The sequence below is a fragment of the Mustela nivalis genome (assembly GCF_964662115.1).
Source record: "Mustela nivalis genome assembly, chromosome: 8".
Lineage (NCBI taxonomy): Eukaryota > Metazoa > Chordata > Mammalia > Carnivora > Mustelidae > Mustela > Mustela nivalis.
Genome location: NC_139027.1, coordinates 39,698,898 through 39,717,902, shown reverse-complemented (window position 1 = coordinate 39,717,902; position 19,005 = coordinate 39,698,898). Strand labels below are relative to the sequence as shown.

The 19,005-nt window shown below is 47.0% G+C and overlaps 1 protein-coding gene across 3 annotated transcripts in view; it reads right to left on the bottom strand.

The window, feature by feature from the left end:
• ST3GAL5 (ST3 beta-galactoside alpha-2,3-sialyltransferase 5) overlaps positions 1–19,005 on the bottom strand; it is a 54,686-nt gene that overhangs the window by 23,781 nt on the left and 11,900 nt on the right. For 2 of the 3 annotated variants that reach the window (XM_082743487.1, XM_082743488.1), the window contains exons 2-3: positions 6,188–6,311; positions 3,286–3,397 (exon numbers count right to left, since the gene is read on the bottom strand). In XM_082743487.1, the coding sequence (XP_082599613.1) occupies positions 3,286–3,397; positions 6,188–6,311 (236 nt within the window). Of the gene's footprint in view, positions 1–3,285; positions 3,398–6,187; positions 6,312–19,005 lie in introns of those variants that run through there. The other variant, XM_082743490.1, reaches the window with a different exon arrangement.

Below are 19,005 nucleotides of genomic sequence, written 5' to 3'. Positions count from 1 at the left end.
CGTTTAAGAGCTAAAACTTTATTATAAAACTTGCAGAAGAAAACACAGGCTTAGGAAATGGATTTCTTAGATATGACATCAAAAGCACAGGGAACAAAAGGAAAAATAAACTGGACCTCACCAAAACTAGAAACTTTTGAGCTTAAAAAAAAAAAGAAAGAACTTTGGTGCTGAAAATGACACCAGCAAGAAAGTGAAAAGACAATTCACAAAATGGGAGAAAATACTCACAAGCCATATTATCTGATTAAGGGACTAGTAGGCAGAATTTTTAGAGAACTCTTACAACTCAGTAATATAAAGACAAATAACCCAATGAAGGACTGGCCAAAGAGCTTGAATGGACATTTCTCCTTAGAAGACATACAAATGGCCAATGAGCGAACACAAAAAAGAAGCTCGTCATTAGTTACCAGGGAAATACAAATCAAAACCAAAAAGAGGAAGAACCAAGGGACTGTGAGGGGATTTAGTGCCTGGAACAGGCAGGGCTGGGACATGGGGCAGCAAAAGGAGGCTGAAGAGACTGGCAGGAACCAAGGCACAAAGAGCCCTAAGACCAGACTTGGGAGTTGATATTAAAGGTAAAGAGAACAAGTTCAGAGTTTGAAACTGGGAAGCACTATATCAGATTTAATTTTTGGAAATACTACTACCCCCATAGTAGGGCATGCCTGGATGCAGAAAGGCAGGTAAGGAGACATGAACCTGGGGCGACAGGTGACAGCAGAGGATGTCAAAGGGCACCTGGAGCAGTATTCCTATTCCCGGAATCCCAGAAACTGTCTGCTTTTATAAACACCATCTACGTTTGCGAATCATTTCTACTTTAGATGAGACAACAAAATGCTTATGAAAACTACTATGTCAAATGGAGTCTGGGAAGTTTCAGAGGAGTCTCAGCGTACAGTTGAGGTTCTGTGTCAAAGGCACTGAGTCGGGGACCAGCACTGAGAGCAGGGAAGAGACCAGATGATTCTTTCCAGCCTAGTACTGGTAAAGTTACAGAGAACCACAGATGCTCGGGGTTGCAAGGGATGATCAGAAAAGCCCATGAACTGCAAATTGTCTGATGCCTGAATTCTATCTACAGGACCAAACTGTTACCCAGCTTTGCTTCAAGAGCTCCGGAGATGCGCCACAAAGGCGGCCCATTAATCCCATCTTCGGACACCTTGGACCATCACATCCTTGTCCTTTACACTTGACTGCCATCTCTGTATCTGTGCGACTGCCATTAAGGCCACCTGAGCAGACCTGCCTGTCCCGGAGGCCCGCAGCTGCCATGTGCAGGCCATCTGTCCTTCTGGCTATGCAAACATTCCCATCCCTTCGGAGGTTCCTCGGGGACTTGGTCTCGAGTCTCTTCTCTGGTCATCCTCAGAAGTCATTAGGACTCCTTGGGGAAACTTACGGAGTAATAGGCATAATGATCAGAGCACTTGTCGGAGCTCTGCAGGGACGACAACAGGCAGACCATCCCTGGTCTATTAAAGCAGTGTGCAGGGAGCAGCTGTGGGCAGCCACGGAACAGGCCCTAAACCTGTGAAGTAGATTTCACTGCAGCTGCTGCTACAGCACGTCTTCTCCATCTTGTACTTGTGAAATGGGGCGTTGGACCCCGGCATGCCAGTGCTCCTGTCTCTCCTCAATTAACCCAGTCTTGAGAGTGATTATCTTTGCAGTCAGTCAGATGGTCCACAGTGTGACTAATTAAACGGACGGGAGAAAGAGGCCACAAAGAGAACGTGGACAAACACCGTGAGGAGAAGAGTTCATGGCTATCAGGACGTCTGCAAGGCCAGCCGGAGAGGGAGGCGGGAGGCCCAAGCTAAGGCAGAGGACACGTCCTGGCCCAGCAGCATGGATGAGCTGATGCTGGTGGGATGGAGAGAGTTGGCCAGCCTCCGGAGACAGCCCAGCAGGGGACGGCAGGCTCTGGGACACACCACAGCTCCTCAGAGCCACACCACGCATTTATTAGTCACCCTCATCTTGTTTTCTTGTTTCTCCATGCCTGTCTCACAGAATAGGACAGGCACTTTGCAGGACATAAAGATGGAAGAAAAAATGCATTACTAAAAACCCAGACTAGAAAAAGAGCTCCATGCACATTATCTTATTCAACTTTGGGGACTGTCCTGTCCCACACATGTTGTTGTCCACATTTTAGCACTGAGAAAACTGGGACTCAAAACAATTAAGTAACTTTGCCCAAGGTCTTGTCTTTGACTAAATGGCATTCAGACTCGAAACTAGGTCAGAAATGCAAGGTCCCACCTCTCTGCATCAGCCTACCTGTAACTTCTGGCTCCTTTCTGTGGACCTCCCCTACCGGGGCAGAGAGCAGCCAGCAGGAGCTCAGACTCTGAGGGGCGCTGCGGAGTCCAAGGCCCAACTCCACCACTGGCCAGTGAAGATAACCTTAAACAGGCCGCTTACTCTCCCTGCTTTTCCATCGCCTGAGCTGGGAGGTCAGGATAGTTCCCAGTATGAGGGTTAAATGTGGTTATACTGCTGAAGCACTTCTAAAACAGTTAGACAGTGCACACTAAACTAGATGAACTGAACTGGTTAACTAAATTGGTTAACTGAACTGGTTTACTAAACTTCAGTAAACTGAAGTTCACTAGATGTGAACTTGGGCAAGCAGCTTAAGCTCCCAGCCTTCATCTGTCAGAGGGTGAGAATACGGGGACATGTCCTTGTCGTGATGACAATAAAGCGCCCGCACACGTTGGCCTCCTTATTGCCTTCCTACCTGACTTCAGAGCCTCTCTTCTTTCATCCAGGATGGAACCTATTGCATCATCTAACCACTCGGATAATCCGTGAAGTTAGCATTAACTAGGTCAACTGATTTAGAAAAATAAATATAAATTGAAATGAAAAAGCTTGAAACACAGTGTGAACTCATTAAAATGAAAATTAAAACCCAGGAATGACATGATTCTGAGAGAACTTGCCCCCGGTTCTAAGGACAAGTGTGCTGGCAACGTCACAGCAACTAGCCCCACGCAGGTGCCTAGAGGGCGTCAAAGGCAACTCACCACCCCCCAACGACTTCAGTGCATGGGGGAAAAATGCTGCAGGGGCAGTGGGTAGGTTATTTGTTTTGCTGGGGGGAGAGGGGTTGTCTCTGATTTTGGAGTGCTAAGATGAAGTGTTCCCCTTCCGTTTATAACTTTCCTGAGGACTTACTTATAACCCTTTAGAGATGATATTTCTGGTTAGGTACAAACTTGAAAATATTTTAATTCAAGCCACACCAATGGTATATCTAACCTTTACACGGTCCGGGTCCACATAATGCATTTTTTTCATGTCACATTCTTCAGTAGTATAATTTAACTTGAGAATATAAATGATCCACACTCCAAACACGAGCAAGGTACACCTGGAAAAAAAAAATCAATTAGTATAATGATGCAGTTACAGGACAATCAAGAGAAATCACGTGAAATAAGGGAAAACCTACCCAAGACTGAGCTTGCCTGCTAGGTAACATAGAAAGACAGCCTTTAAGGTGACCTTTGTGGTCAACTTAAGGCACCACTTCTTACTTGCCTGACAAGAAAAATTAGTCATTTATGACTATTTTTGTTGTAATACAGAGAAAACATTTTTATGCAAAAATATGAATCACACTGCAAACCACTGGACTTTACAAAACCAGGTAATAGCTTTTGAGCTATAGAAACTCAGCTTCGATTTTTCGCCACTTTAAAATACTGTCAGTTTTTCCAATACTGTATGATTCCACTTACATGAAGCACAGACTCAAAAACCACAGAGACAAAAAGTAGAATGGGGACTGCCAGGGGGCCAGGGAGAGGGGAAGGGAGGGAGTCAGTGCTTAACGGGTAGAGAGTGTTGGTTTTACAAGATGCAAAGAGTTCTGCAGGTGGATGGGCGAGGGCTGCATACCTTGTGAATGTATTTACTATCACTGAACTGTATAGAAATGGTTCAGATGGTAAATACTATGTTATGGCTACTTTACCACAATTTTTAAAAACGGGGGGAAAATACAGGAAGCCTTAAAAAAATAAGAAAACAAAATAAATAATCTACTCAATTATTGCTCTAAAGATTCTACCCAGAAATGAGGCTAACTGAGGTGAAAAAGAACCACCAGTCACCCTTAAGACCATCTACAAAAACTGCTTTTAAAGATCCAACAAACTTGGGTGCCTGGGTGGCTCAGTGGGTTAAAGCCTCTGCCTTCAGCTTGGGTCATGATCCCAGGGTCCTGGGATCGATCCCCGCATTGGGCTCTCTGCTGGGCGGGGAGCCTGCTTCCTCCTCTCTCTCTGCCTGCCTCTCTGCCTGCTTGTGGTCTCTGTCTGTCAGATAAATAAATAAAATCTTAAAAAAAAAATCCAACAAACTCATATTTTTATATAGTTTAAAATACACACGTGCACACACATACACACACAGGGTTAGGAGAAAAGAATTGAGTCGAATCCTGGTTCTAGAAATCTTTTTTTAAAAAAAGATTATGTCTTTATTTATTAATTTGGAGAGTGGGAGTGCAAGTGGGGGGCGGAGGAGGGAGAGAGAGAGCATCTCAAGCAGACTCCCCACGGGCTGTAGAGCCTGATGTGTGACTCAATCCCACATTGAGTTACTGAGAAAGTAACACAAATGAGGAATAATCTTAATGGGAAAATGATCTCTTTTCTAAAGAAGGGGCAATTTAAAAAACCAGCATCTAGCACAATATACTATACACAATAGATGCTAAATATTTCTTAATATGTAAGGAGGATGATGAAGGAAAGTATTGCTAGGAAGTGTTTTCAAGACTTCTTGATTCTGCTTTCAACACGCTCCCCCAAGAAAACCTGGACAAGCACCCTAATCTTCCCCTTTGATGGAGTACCATGTTAAGTGAATTGGATGCTACCATCTGTGTAAAAGCAGGGGGAGAGTCACACATGCACACACACAATTTCTTATGTACACAACACTGGTAATACTGGTTACCTTTAAGCGGCGGGCAGGAAAGATATGATATTTTACTGAGTACTTTTAATATCTTTTGAATTTCAGATGTTGTGAATGTAGTATTACCTCTATTCTCCCCAGCTCCCCTCCCCCGAAAAGGTACTACCTTGATGCATATAATAATTCCCTTATCTTGATTACGAACATACAAATGAGGAAGGAAGGAACAACAGTGTGTTAAAAGCAGGCCCCGTACCTACACCAGTGAGGACACTGCACTGGAATGCCTGGTCATGACTCTGTCATGCCCACACTGTGTGCAGCGAGGGCCCAGGAGGACCTCGTCACTGCCAAGGGCTGGCGTCCCACACAGTGCTGGGCATGTCAGGCCTCAGTAAATATGGGATGATGACAAAAGGAGATGGAAAATATTAACGTACATTTCCTTTTTCCACCTTCCTCCTTCTACACCTCCTAAATTAGGGGTATTTTCAAGAGGGTGATTTCCTTTTTTTTTTTTCCCCTTTTTAAAAAAAGGATTTTATTTATTTGAGAGCGAGAACAAGAGAGAAGATGGGGGATGGGGTGGTGACAAGGGCAGAGGGAGAAGGGGAGGGAGAAGCAGACTCCACTGAGCAGGAAGCCTGAGGCAGGACTCAATGCCAGCACCCCAGGATCCTGACCTGAGCTGAAGGCAGACGCTTAACCAACTGAGCCACCCAGGTGCTCAGTGTTTTTCAAGGGTGTTTTTCAACTTGGTTTGGCTGCTACCAAACACAACCTCCAAATCCCTTCCTTACCAATTCTACCACTTATCAGGATATAAGGGTGACCTGGCTGAAACACCTGTCATCTTTTTTAGTGTTCAATATTTAAGGCCTCCAAAATCCTGTAGGGGACATTAATTAACTGTATTTTTAGATTACTTGAAACAGCTAAGGGGGAAAGCCCTCTTTCATTACATAATACTGAGACCACAGTGCACGTAGGAGCTGCTCTCTCGGTCACTGAGGCTCAGGGACAGAGCCGCTCCCTGGCTGTCGCTGCCCTCTCAAGGACAGCCAGATGCATAAACCCAGACATCTGTGTACAGAACCTGCACTGAATGTGCCTTTATATGACCTTCTCCGAGCAAGTATGAGAGCCACCCTTCGGGTCCCACTGCACTCTTCTCCCAGCTCCCCACAGCGGACCCGGCCAGAGGGATTCTCAAGGCCCAAGGGCTCATACTTACTTGAGGATGTCTTTAAGTATCAAGTTGGGTCTTCTCATCTTGTTCTGAGCTCGGGTGTACCATTGCAGAGAGGGTCTCGAGCGATCACTTCTCAGTTTCACACAGTTATACTCACTGGGCATTGCTGTGAAGAGAACAGAAGCCAGGGGCAGGAAAAGGAGGGAGAGTCAGGCAGGTGATGTTTACAAAAAGCCCTTAGGCGACACGGCCAGAGCACGGAGTACTACTCAGCAATAAACAAGAATGAACTCGTGATACCCCCAACAACCCGAGTGAATCTAAGGCAACTGTGCCAAGCCAAGACTAAAAGTTTGTGCGCAGCATGATTCCATGTACGTGATACTCTTGAAATGTCAAAATTACAGAAATGGAGAACAGATTAGTAGCTGTCAGGAGTTGTGGAGGGGTGGGCTGCGTATGGCTGGATGCTTGTGATGATGGAGATATTCTGTGTCTCGACTGTATCCCCCTCCACATCGTAGCAGTGACATTGTACTATGGTTTAGCAAGATGCTGCCAGTGGGGGAGACTAGTAAGGGGGTACATGGGATCTCTGCATTTTCTACAACTGCACATGAAACTACAGTTATCGCCAAATAAAAAGCCTAATGTTTTTTCAAGAGCCTATACCTTTTGGAGGTACATGCGGAACTATTTACAGATGGAACAGGGGTCTGCTTCAGAAAAGTCAGGGGATAAGAGTGCACGTGGGGGAATGGCTAAGGCAACGCTAGCTTTAAACTGATTGTCAAAGCTCGGCACTGGGTACCTGGGACTCATTATGCAATATTCTCAAGATTTTGTACATTTGAAGTTTTCTATAAGAAAAAAAAAGTTTAAAGAGGAAGTGTCACATTAGAAACTGAACAAAAGTGTTACATTAAGGGAAAAAATGGCAATTTTAAAAGATACTTTTCTTTAAAAAATTATTTGTTCCTGAGTATACCTGCCTATTCATCCTTTTGAATTCATTGCGTTCTCAAGTTTTTAATTACTAAATAATATTCTAGGGGGTGTTGAAGTAAAAATCAGTATGTCCACCCCTGTATAAGTTTCCCCCTTCCTCTCAGCTTGGTAAAATGCTGGATTTTTAGCTAGGAGGGTAGCCTCCCAGCATAAAGACTACATTTCCCAGCCTCCCTTGGAACTAGGTACGATCTCATGATTAAGTCCTAGCCAACGGGATGAGCAAAAGTGACGTGTACAACTTCCAAGGTTGCTTCTTTCCCTGCTGGTTGAAATACTGACACAGGGGGAGCCACTCTGGGCCACCCAGACAGCATACCACCAAGGGATGGTGGAAGAGCAGCAGAGTAGGGGCTTGGGTCCCCAGGCAATCCCAAGGACAGAGCTGCCTTTCCACCTTGGGCTGCCTGCCTCGGGACTCTCAGAAGATGGAGAAAAACCACTGTCTTTCTTAAACAGTTGTTAATTAAAAGTGAAGCCATAGCTTGGCTAATGTAGGCACCTATTAGAGTATGCTATTATGATAAATGTATATATTAAGAAACAATATCTTTACTACAGTCTTTCAGCCAAGAGGCAGTTGTGTATGTCATTATACACTTGATTTCCATTCAAGTTGTGTCATTTCCTTTGAAAAAAATCTTTTACCAAATTGATGTTCAAGTAGTTAATGTTCTCATTACTGGAAACAACCTGTCCCTCAACCCCAATTCTACCTGCATAGCAAGAATTTTCCTAGATGTGCACCTTCTGAATAATTTCAAGAAGCAGTGCCAAGGAACTCACTAGCAAGCCCCTGCTGAAGAACAACTGGCCTAGAAATGTTTAAACACCATAACTGTGGGGTGCTTCAACACGTGGCCAGCCAACTGGTAGGAACTAGCAGGCGACCCACAACCAGTACATATACAGTTTCTAAGATGTCTGTTTTTCCAGCCAGAATGACATGCCATTCACCCCATGGCGGACCTCCAGTAAACATTGACTGCAGTGTCAGAGAGGAGCCCGTCTCCACTGTGCTGGACAGCGCCATCCCGAGTAAGCCTGTAAAATTCCCTTCCCGGAACTGGCCCACCCACTTCCTGATAAGCTGTGACTGTGGGGCCTCCTGGTAGAAGACGGCAAGACAGGAGAGAAGCAGCCCTTCCTGTCCCCTGATAGAGTGCAGCCTCTGGCAGGGGCGGTGACAGGCACAGGCAAGAGAGGGTGACTACATGTGACTCCAGCGGCATCGGTGGGCATCTAGCATCCTCAGTTTCTACTCAAGAGAAGTGAGGACACCTCCAACAGCTTTGTGACAAGTATAAGCTTCAGTCCTGGGTAACAGAAGCTTCCTGATCTCTGGCTAACACTTCTACACCTTTTTTTAAAAGATTTTATTTATGTATTTATTTGAAAGAGAGAGAGAACACAGGCAGAGGGGCAGAGGAAGAGGGAGAATCTCACGCAGACCCCAAGCTGAGCACTGAGCCCAACGAGGGGCTCGATCTCATGGCCCTGAGATCATGACCTGAGCTGAAAGCAAGAGTCAGATGCTCAACCAACTGAGCCACCCAGGCGCCCCTGGCTAACATTTCTTTCTCACTCGAATTTTCCAGACTGCTGCCGTCTTTGCCATCAGTCCCCTGCATGAAAGTCCTCCCTGCCCGAAGCACATCGGTGGTTTCAGGTTTCCTGCTGGGCACTGACTGCCACGGCAGATGGTGCTCCCCTGCCACCACGTGGGATTGTTCGAGGAAGGGAGGGGCTCTGAGGGCAGCAGAGTCTGCTGTCCTGAACCCCTTCCTCTTCTCACTGTCACTGCCACACAATACAATCCATGCAAATGCTTAAAAACAAAAACAGCTGTTTGGGGTTTTTTTCCTAATCGCACGGGAGAGGATCTCAGGAGAGGGAGTGTGAGAACACGGGATGTGCAGCCTGACGCCTGGGCTCAGCTCCTGTACCTACCAGTGGGGAAGCTTGGGGCAAGTCACTCTCACTCCTGCAAGCCCAGTTTCCTCATCTGTAAAATGGGGGTGGTCACATTACCTACCTCACAGGACTCATGTAGGCAAAGGGGTCACCCATCACAAGTCCTGTGTACCTGCTGGTTGTCGCTACTCTTATCACACAGAAAGGGACCTTACAGGCACCTACTCTCATCTGACAGGATTCATCTGTTGGGGCTTTAAGGCTCGTGTCTTTTGGTCACCCTTATTTCCAGACGCAGTTTTGGCTCTAGCTCAATCATGGAGTCCTTTCTTCCATCCGTTCCATTTTTCTTCCTGGTGTTTCTAGAGAAGCAACATCCTCCTGAAGCCCCACACTCTCCCCCAGGGTCTGGTCCTGGCCAGTAGCCTCGCTCTCCCCCAAGACCTCTCTCAACTTGTAAAACCTCTAAATGCGCAGGGCTCACTGGCTCCTCACTGGCCCTGCTCCCTGTGAGAGCCGAGCCACTCCCAGCCTGTCTACCTTCCTTCACTCCATCTGCACACCATGCTTGGGATACCTTACACCAACACGTCCTCTAAAACCTCTTGAACCTTCTTTTAAAATCCCAGACATACACCTTATGACTCAAGGGTCCTGGTCTCTACCACCAGTCTTCCCCTTGTCCCACAAATACTCACCACAAGGCTTCACCACCTGCCTTTCCCTCAACACCTCAAGGGAGAGACACCCCCTCCAAACCCCTACCTCTGTGCAGACCTCTCACCTAAGTTCAGACTATGTGTCCGACAGCCTACTTGCTGTCTTCACCTCAGACATTATGAAGCAGAACCTGGCATTTTCTTCTATTCCTTACATCATTTGGAAGCTGTGCCATCCACTCAGCCATCCAAGCTGAAAACCTCTGTGACAGAGGTTTTCAACTCAGGCTTCTAACTTTCTTTACTTTTTTTTTTTTTAAGATTTTATTTTATTTATTTGACAGACAGAGATCACAAGTAGGCAGAGCAGCAGGCAGAGAGAGAGGAGGAAGCAGGCTACATGCTGAGCAGAGAGCCTGATGCGGGGCTCGATCCCAGGACCCTGGGATCATGACCTGAGCTGAAGGCAAAGTCTTCAACCCACTGAGCCACCCAGGTGCCCCAGGCTTCTAACTTTCATTCCCGGCCCCAGTCAATCCCAGAGGCTCTTGTTCATACCTCCCTGAACTTCTGATGCCCACTGACATTCCTCCAGTGGTCAAGTCCCTGGAATCCATCTTGATTCTCTCCCCTCAGAGCCAGCCATCTTTCTAAAATATGTATCTGTTGAATGGTTTCCTGCTTGTCTCAGGTTTTATGACTCCTGGTGACAAACCTGTAACACTCTGGTCACAAAAAAATACTGTTAGAAGCCTGGATGTGCCAGAATGCTACCTCAGTGCCTTTGCACATGATAGAATTCCAGTGGGAATCCCAACAATCTGCCTGGTGAACCACTTTTCATCTTTAAACCCTTCTCCCCTGTGAAGATCATTTTTCAACACTATGGCTGTCCCCAGACACTTCCCCATCTTTGTTAACTGCAATGAGCTGACACTGTCTGTGTATATTTTAGGTTTCTTCTATCATTCTGCAAGTACCTGGAAGATGAGCTGCAGGGCCAGAACTCTGTTCACCTTTGTATCTCCAACATCTAGGACAGAGCTTGGCACATAGCAGGTCCTTAGGAAACATCTCGCATGGATGGAATGTACATTGCATGCCCATGACCTGTCTTCAAACAAGATAAGCATCCCCCCAAAATGTATCTTCCCCAAAATATCTAAGACAAAAACTGAAAAAAAAGTTAACAAAATTATAATAGTAAAGAATGAAGTATAAGCTCTACAGAAACATCTACAATGTCTGACAACAGGGAATCTGTTGATAAATGATCATTGCAGAATCTGTGGAATCTGGGATCACAGTCTCAGCACCACCTGGAAGTGTGTGAAATGCAGAGTCTCTGGCCCCCCAGATCTGCTAAATTGGGGGAGCCATATGATGAAAGTTTGAGAAGTACTATTGAAGTACCAGGTACACACTTTTTTAAAAAAAAGATTTTATTTATTTATTTGAGAGAGAGTGAGTTAGAGAGAGTACATGAGCAGAGGGAGAAGCAGACTCCCCACTGAAGAGGGAAGCCCAACGCAGGGCTCGATCCCAGGACCTGAGCCGAAGGCAGCTGCCTAACCGACTGAGCCACCCAGGCGCCCTGGGTACCTATATTTATTGACACAGAAAGATACTGTAAGAAAAAAAGTGGTTTTATAAAAACATAAAGACATATAGATAGAGTCATGTTCTAGGATGTTTCCATTCAAGGTAAGAGAATCTGACTTTCCACCCGGTTTCATCAAATCCTCCTTCTTGAGCCTGGAAGGTATTCTTCTGATTTACAAGAGACCACGTGGATTCCATGCTCCACAGCCATCACAAATGAGGGCCAACCTGGGTCATCTCCACGAACGTACAGCTGACATACAGCTAGGTAAGTGGCCTTGAGACGCTCCCTCAGAGAACCTGGGATTTACCAGTTCATAGTCTTGTGCAACACCCACACTGTTCATTTACTTCTTTCGTCTTTAAGATGAAATTAAGAATTAAATTAAATTTAAGATGAAATTAAGAATTCGGTGGAAGACAGGTTGCATTAAAGTTTCAGGAACACAAACGTTAAGCCATGGGTGTGTTTTGTTAACAACTGCATAATGGTGCACCATTAATCCAAGAGTAATTATACTTTTAGTTAACAAAACGATCAGAATGCAGGAGAAGACTGTTTATATATCCCTAAGTGTGTATAGGTATAAAGATATTGAGAAGTTATCAACAATTGCTATCAACAATTGTGGATAAGTTCACTTTCCATTTCGCATTCTTCTTATACTACCTGAATTCTGTGTGTTGCTACTTTTATTTCTGAAAGCTTAAAGCCATTTTCATGGGGGTGGGGGAGGAGGGTCCATACACTATGATGAAAAGAAATGTGAAAACCACTCAACAAAAAATATTTTTGGGAACCTGAAGCATCTCTAGTGCGTTAGGCACAATATCTCATAAATAAAGCAATTAAAAGCAAAAACTCAAAACTAAGTTTCTGTATTGGGGGCAGTGTGCTGAGCTGGTAAAAGTATATTTTTATGGAGAAGCAAACTGAAGAACGTTGATACTCAGCGAGTCCAGCTGTCTGAGGAATAGGCACTGAGCTCCCTCCCCCTGCCTTTCTGTGTGCGCAAGCCTCACACCCAGCTCGACTGGAACATCAGAGGGCTTCAAAAAAACTGCTGAGTGACATCAGTGGATGAATGAAGGGTGACAGAGGCCTTCTTAGAGCTTCAGAGGGCTCACACTCACCTTCCAGGCCTGGCATCTGCAGCCTGAGCTGGAGAAGCAAAGTGTCCCAAACATTTCCCTTCCGCTAAAGCTCTCCTCACCCCCACCAACTCTGCATTCACTTTGGTGATCTGGACCCTCCGTCGGTTCAACTCATTACCTAATGTGAAGAATGCTTAGTTTAGAATGATAAACTACTACTAGACATGCCCTACTTACCAAAACCACCCAAGGAGCGATTCCTAGATGCGTGCTTATTTTTGCCTTTGCAACACTCACTATCATGACACATGTTACTTATAAAGTTTTCCTTTTGTCTCTTGTCCCCCCAACCAGAATATGGATGGCATGGAGACAGGGATCTTCCCTTCACTCATCACTGAATTCACAGTGCCTAGGATGTTAAGAGGCTCATAATAGGCATCCAGTACATATTTACTGAATAAATACTCGGTTTCTTATGAGAGTTTCAGAAGTGATGGTGGTTTCAGGCATTCCTCCAAGGCCTTTTGTTGGCAGGCCATCACCAATGGCTTGTCTAGCTTCTTCCGTCCTATGGCAGCCTCCTGTCCTCCTTTCCCATCTCCTTCATGGTAGCTCTTTTCCTACCATCTCCTCCAAGTGCTAGGGCCCCAGGGCTCCTAGGTTTGACCCTCTTCTCACTCAGACTGCCGGGGTGAGAGCCTCCACATCACAGCTTTGCTAACCATCTTTATGCAGAAAAGACTTGGCTTTCAAAATTATGTATTTCTACTCACACACAAAAACATAACATATTCTTCTCAAATGCTCGTATGCCTGATGAAGAAATAATCCTTGTTAAGGTCCCGATGGGTTAAGGGCAAGGTCCACGCTTTCGGTCCATTTGTAGAAATGGCATTAACATCTTCCAAATTAAGAATTAGCGATTCAAGGCAAGAGTAGAATAGGCACTACCAAGCAGGACAGGAGGAACTGCCAAATGACCTATATAATTACTGGTACAAGAGTGGACAGGGCATTCCCATTTACTGGGAGAAAAGCCTAGGCAGGATGTCAGTAAATCTCAACAATACTTACTTCACTTGGACTGCTGTGCATTTAACCTGCCAAAGGTCATGCATGGAGAAGGGGATGAGAATTCAGACCCACATCTCTTCACCTCTAAGTCCATGCCCTTCCACCTGGGGCTGCTTAGAAATGGGATATATGTGTGTATATGAAGGGTGTTTTGTTTCTAATAATGAGGGCTTGATGAAGCATAGACTGTTAGAAACAAAAATCTGAATTTGAGAAGGCAGTGACTAAGCCAACGTGGCGGTGGTGGGCTGCCTGGGAAGGCGAACAGGTACAGCTCCGATGTGAATACGGCAGCTGAAAGAGCACGCCTGGGAAGGAAGGAGGTGTCCGAGAGCAGAGGACTTCACAGCAGCAGAAGAGGAACACCAGCCTGCTGCCTGCTAGGCTGCCGCCCAGAACAGAGAAGCAGGGTACTGGACGCTTGCTGTTGTCCGGATGAAAGGGGAGCCCACGCCCCGCCCTGGTGAGGAATGGGAGGAAGGAACAGGACAGAGCTCTACTGAGAAATGATGAAAGGAAGACTATCCACAGCAAGAAGTGTGCAAACGGAAAGCTGCATCCCAGTTCTGGAAAGACAGCGACGTAAGTCAATTTTTGAAGATTTGCGGTGATGTGATTACTATGAGGGGATAAAGAACTAGGCAGAGAGGCCCAGGAAGCAGTTGGAAGTACGGCTTGAGGATCGACAGAACACCCAGCCCATCAGCCAGCGGTGCCCATGGAGTCCAAGAGAGCGAAGCCTTAAGACATCCACAGTATGAAATAAATTAACTTCTCCTTGAACTAGACTGGTACGAGTTATATACCATCCAGGGAAAGCTGAGAAAATAGTTACTCAGATCGTGTTTGGGGTTTTGTGTTTTAGATGAAGACTTCCACTTGCTAAAGAAGAACAGAAGACAAGGCAGGAAGCCTGCGACTGGGGAGAAGCCTGCTTTGGGGTGCACAGACATGGGATGTGTCACGGTGCCCAGGAGGAGGCCCAGCACAAGCAGAGGGCACAGCAAAGAGGAGCTGGGTGGGGAGGGAAGAGGCACACTGTGGGCAGAAGAAAGGGAATGAGCAAAGCACAAAGGCCTGTTAATCTGGGGAACAGCAAGTGACTGGGTATAGCTGAGAAAGTATGGCCCAGGATGGGGGTAGGGTTGCAGGCAGGAGTTAAGGCAATATCGTAGTCCTGTTGGGCATCCAAGGGCTGGTGTCAGATCCGGGCTGTAAGTGCTGGCTGCTATCAGCACATACCAGCCCCCACTCAGCAGATCTGCCCCACAGCTGAGGGGTACAAAAGGCTAGCCCTCTGGCCTCTAGGTGGGATCACCCTGGGAGGATGATTTAAGCTCCAGCACTTCCTAAGGGATCAGCTGGGAGCACAGATTTGGTCAGCATCTCTCCTTGTCTTCCTACCCAACCCCAACCTGGTGCCCTTTCTCCTGGCAGCCCCCTCAGTGAACCAGGGGCCCCTGAAGTCTTGTTTCAGGCTCTGCTTCTACCAAACCTGGCCTTAGGCCACTAGGTCAGCAGGTCAATGCATGCAAAACCACAGAAGGACATTCAAGAGGGGTCAAGAAACGTGCAGGGCAATTGCAGGGGAAGGAGCATGGCTAGCAGAAGAGCGACGGCAGAGCCTGAGATGGGAGGCTGGCGGGGAGCCAGCACAGGGTTCTCAGCTGCAAATCCTGTGGGCCGCAGCAAAGATGGCGGCAGCCAGGGGTGCGGGGAGGGGGAGAGGAAGGGCTTGGGCTGCAGCATCAGCAGGGCTTGGGATGGATCAGAGGTGCTTGGCACCCAGGAGGGAAGAGAGTTCAAGTGACAGGGAAGATGGTGGAGTGCTCTAGAGAGAGGTCACAAGGATGGAAGCTTCCATTTCTTCTGCCCATGGCGTGCCTTTTCTCTCCACACTAAGATCAGTTTGGGTCTACTGAGTCCAAAGTTCTGCGGGCCACCAGGCTGATAAATCCTGTGGACAGCTGCAAATGAAGGCTTGGGGCTGTCGGGAAGGATCTCACCTGGATTAGCAGTCAGGAGGTGTCCTTGGCTGCAGGTAGTAGGAACCTGGGTATCATGGCTTTTAGCCAAGTGGGGGTTTCTTTTTCTCACAGAATAGGAAGTCCAGTGACAAGCAGCCCAGGGCTGGTATGCCACAGATGTCCCCAGCTCCCGCGAGCCTCGGTACATGGCCAACCTCCGCCCCACAGTCCAGGCAGGAAGGAGAAGAGGGATGAGATGGAAAGGAAGGGGCAGCACTATGTCAGGAGAGGGAAAACTGCCCCGGAAACACACAGGCTTCCGTCTCTATCTCTTTGGCCAGAACGACATCCCATGACTACCCCCAGCTGCAGAGTTAGCCAGGAACTTTTCACAAGCTGGGCTGGCTGCTTCCCCAAACAAAATGAGGGTTCTGTTGGTAAGGAAGGAAAGGGGGGATGTAGAGTGGTCAATCGTAAGATATACCACGACTGAGATAAGGTCCTGGGGCATCTGTATAAAGGTGGTAATTAAGACAGCTCTATAGAGATAAGGTTCCCAAGTGGAAGACAAAGTGCAGAGCCGTCTTAACCCCGGGAAGCCCACCTGCCAGGGGCTGGGGAGGAAAGGGACTGCTGGAAATCAGAAAAGGAAATATTAAGCAAAATCAGTAACTCTGGTGTGACGATTCCACGCCTGCGTTCAACACAGTCTGAAATTCCAATTATTTAAGAAAGCAGCACGCTAGTTCCTAAGCAAAATGCATTTTAAATTGCTTTATCCTAAATAAGTAATACAGGTGCCCGCAGCAAAAAGAGGTGATTTCTAAAAGTTTACTTCATCAATTCTGTGAAAATGCAGAGATGGCCTGACAGACTGAGTCTGGAATGAGTCCCTTCCTTCCAGAAACCCAAGGTTGAGGTGAGTGAGAACAGGAATGTATCCATAGCGAGGGTGGGGGGGGGGCTGTGGGACCGAGGAGACTTCAGAGGTGTGGTTTCTGCCATCCCACGCGCACACACACAGTTTAGTCCCAGAGTTGACTCCCCAGGTCGGCTCACCAATGCGCAAACCCATCTGTGGACATGGGACAAACATGGCAGGGCTGGGGCCTGGGATCTGCAGAACAGCGGGTCCAAGTGAAATTCTCCAATCAACTTTCTCCTACTCTCACCCTCCAGGGAGAGGCCGCGGAGAGTAGGGGAGCAGCGTTTTCACCAGAAAATCTCAAGACTACACCAGGCCAGAGCCTTGCCTGTGGCTTCCAGAGCCCTCGGGGACATGTTATTCCTCTCCTACTGGTTCCAGGAGTCAACCTGTCCTCCTTATCCCCCCAAGCAGACAATCTAGGTGGCTAACTCCAAACCAGTTCTAGCTGTGGAACTTTTTGTTTGTATGAAAGCTCACTTAGAACCCTAAGACATAACACACATGAGCACACAACTGGGGGCACCTGGGTGGTCAGCTGGGGGAGCGTCCGACTCTTGGTTTTTGCTCAGGGGATGATCTTAGGGTCATGGGGTCAAGCCCCACGTTGGGCTCCAGGCTCAGTGGGAAGTCTGCTTGAAATTCTCTCTCCCTCTCCCTCTGCCCCTCCCTCTCACATGCTCTCTCTCTCTCAAATAAAAAAAAGTATTTAAAAAAAGAAAAAGGAAAAGAAAAAGAGGCATACAATTGACCTTTTGGAAGGTTTCTCCACCTTAGCACGGCTGACATTTGGGGCTGGGTAATTCTTTGCTGTAGAAGACTATCTGGTGGATGGCATCTTGTGGATGAAGTTTAGTAGCATTTCTGGTCCTCCCCTTCCCCAGCTGTGACAAAAGCCATCTCCAGATGTTGCTGAATGTCCCCTTGGGGGATGGGGGGAAAATTGCCCCTGACGTTACCCACTGGAATAAAATCACTGTCTATATTAAAATTCCAAACATCGCCACATTTTTAAAGTATCGAGGGTAATTAAACACTGCAAAAACTGAAAACTCAAGACCATGGATGACACACTGAAAATACTTGAGTTTCGGTATGTAATCTTTTTAATGTCTGGTTTGGGTGGCTCGGAAGAAACCTGATTCATCAAGGTAAGTGGTCGTGTTCTCACCTGTACAACATGCCAGCCAACAAGCAGGCACGGGCCTGCATTCACACAGCAGTGAGGTGTGCCCGGGGACGGTAGGCACACACACGCCTTCCTGGATCCAAGCGACCCCCTCAGAGTACCATTAACCACCCCACTCCACTCCCACCACCAAAGGGGGGGAAATTCTCTGCACAGTCCTTTCCTGTTTCTACTGGGCAGGCAGTGTCTTACTTGTCTTTTAGGAATAGGAAGTTTCCTGTGTGTTCAAAACCACAAAGGAAGTGTGGGTTTGAGCTCTGGGGCTGAGACTACAACTAACCACCTCCCATCTTCTAGGGTTTGTTCCAGGGCACTTATCAGTGCCTTCTACCAGATAAGAACAGGGAGGGATGGTTCTCTATGAACCAGGAAGGGGCTCTCACCAGACACAGGATCTGCCAGTGTCTTGATCATGGACTCCCCAACTCCAGAACTGAGGAATGAATGTCTATTGTTTAAGTAAATAGAAATAAACAAATAATCAGTGCCTCCACCACTGTCCTGGCCAGTGGGTTCTGCAAGCTGATCAGGCCTGGGAGCCACGGGAGTGGGCTGTGAAGGACGCAGGGTCCCAGACCTCACCCCATAATGTCCCACCCAGTAGGACCAAGGAAGGACACCCCATGTGCAGTTTAACCAAGTCCACCAAGCTATGTGGGTGTGCACTTTGAGAAACTCTGCAGCTAGTTCCTCAGAGCTATAATTAACAACAGATTAAATCTGTACCGTTAGCCTCAAGACTTTCAGATCCTCCTACCAAATGTGCAGTTGTATGAGGACCTGTTTTCTGAAATGGAAAACAAAAGTGTTGCTTCCTGAATGCAGTCTACACTCTACTAATTTTGACCACCAACTAAAATGCAAGCACATCAGTGATTCTGAGGCACACTTTTGAATTTCTTACTAATCAACCAGTATTCCTCTATGGTTGAGAATACATGGTGACTGTCATTCAACCGCTGGCTTTGTACGTGTTTAAAAGTGCTGAAGCAGGGACGCCTCAGCACTGGGTGGCTCAGTCGGTTAAGCAGCTGCCTTTGGCTTGGGTCATGACACCAGGGTCCTGGGATGGAGCCCCCGCCCCACCTCTGGCTCCCTTCTGGGGGGGGGGGGCGTTTGCTTCTCCCTCTCCCTCTTCCCTCTGCTCGTGCTCTCTCTCTCTCAAATAAATAAATATCTTTTTTTTTTTTTAAAGTGCTAAGGCAATTAATTCCGAGTCCTCGGAATACATAAACATTCTCCAAAATTAGAACATACCCTGGAACTGCACATGGTATTTCTCCAAGATTTCCTTGAGGTGACAAAGATGTTGATAGGGCTGCGCCTTTCACAGGATCAAATCCCGAGCCCTCTCCCCTGCCCACCTCTCTCTCTCCTTCCCCTCCTCCTCACTCCCCTTCAGCCTAGAGGCCTCCTGCTCCCAC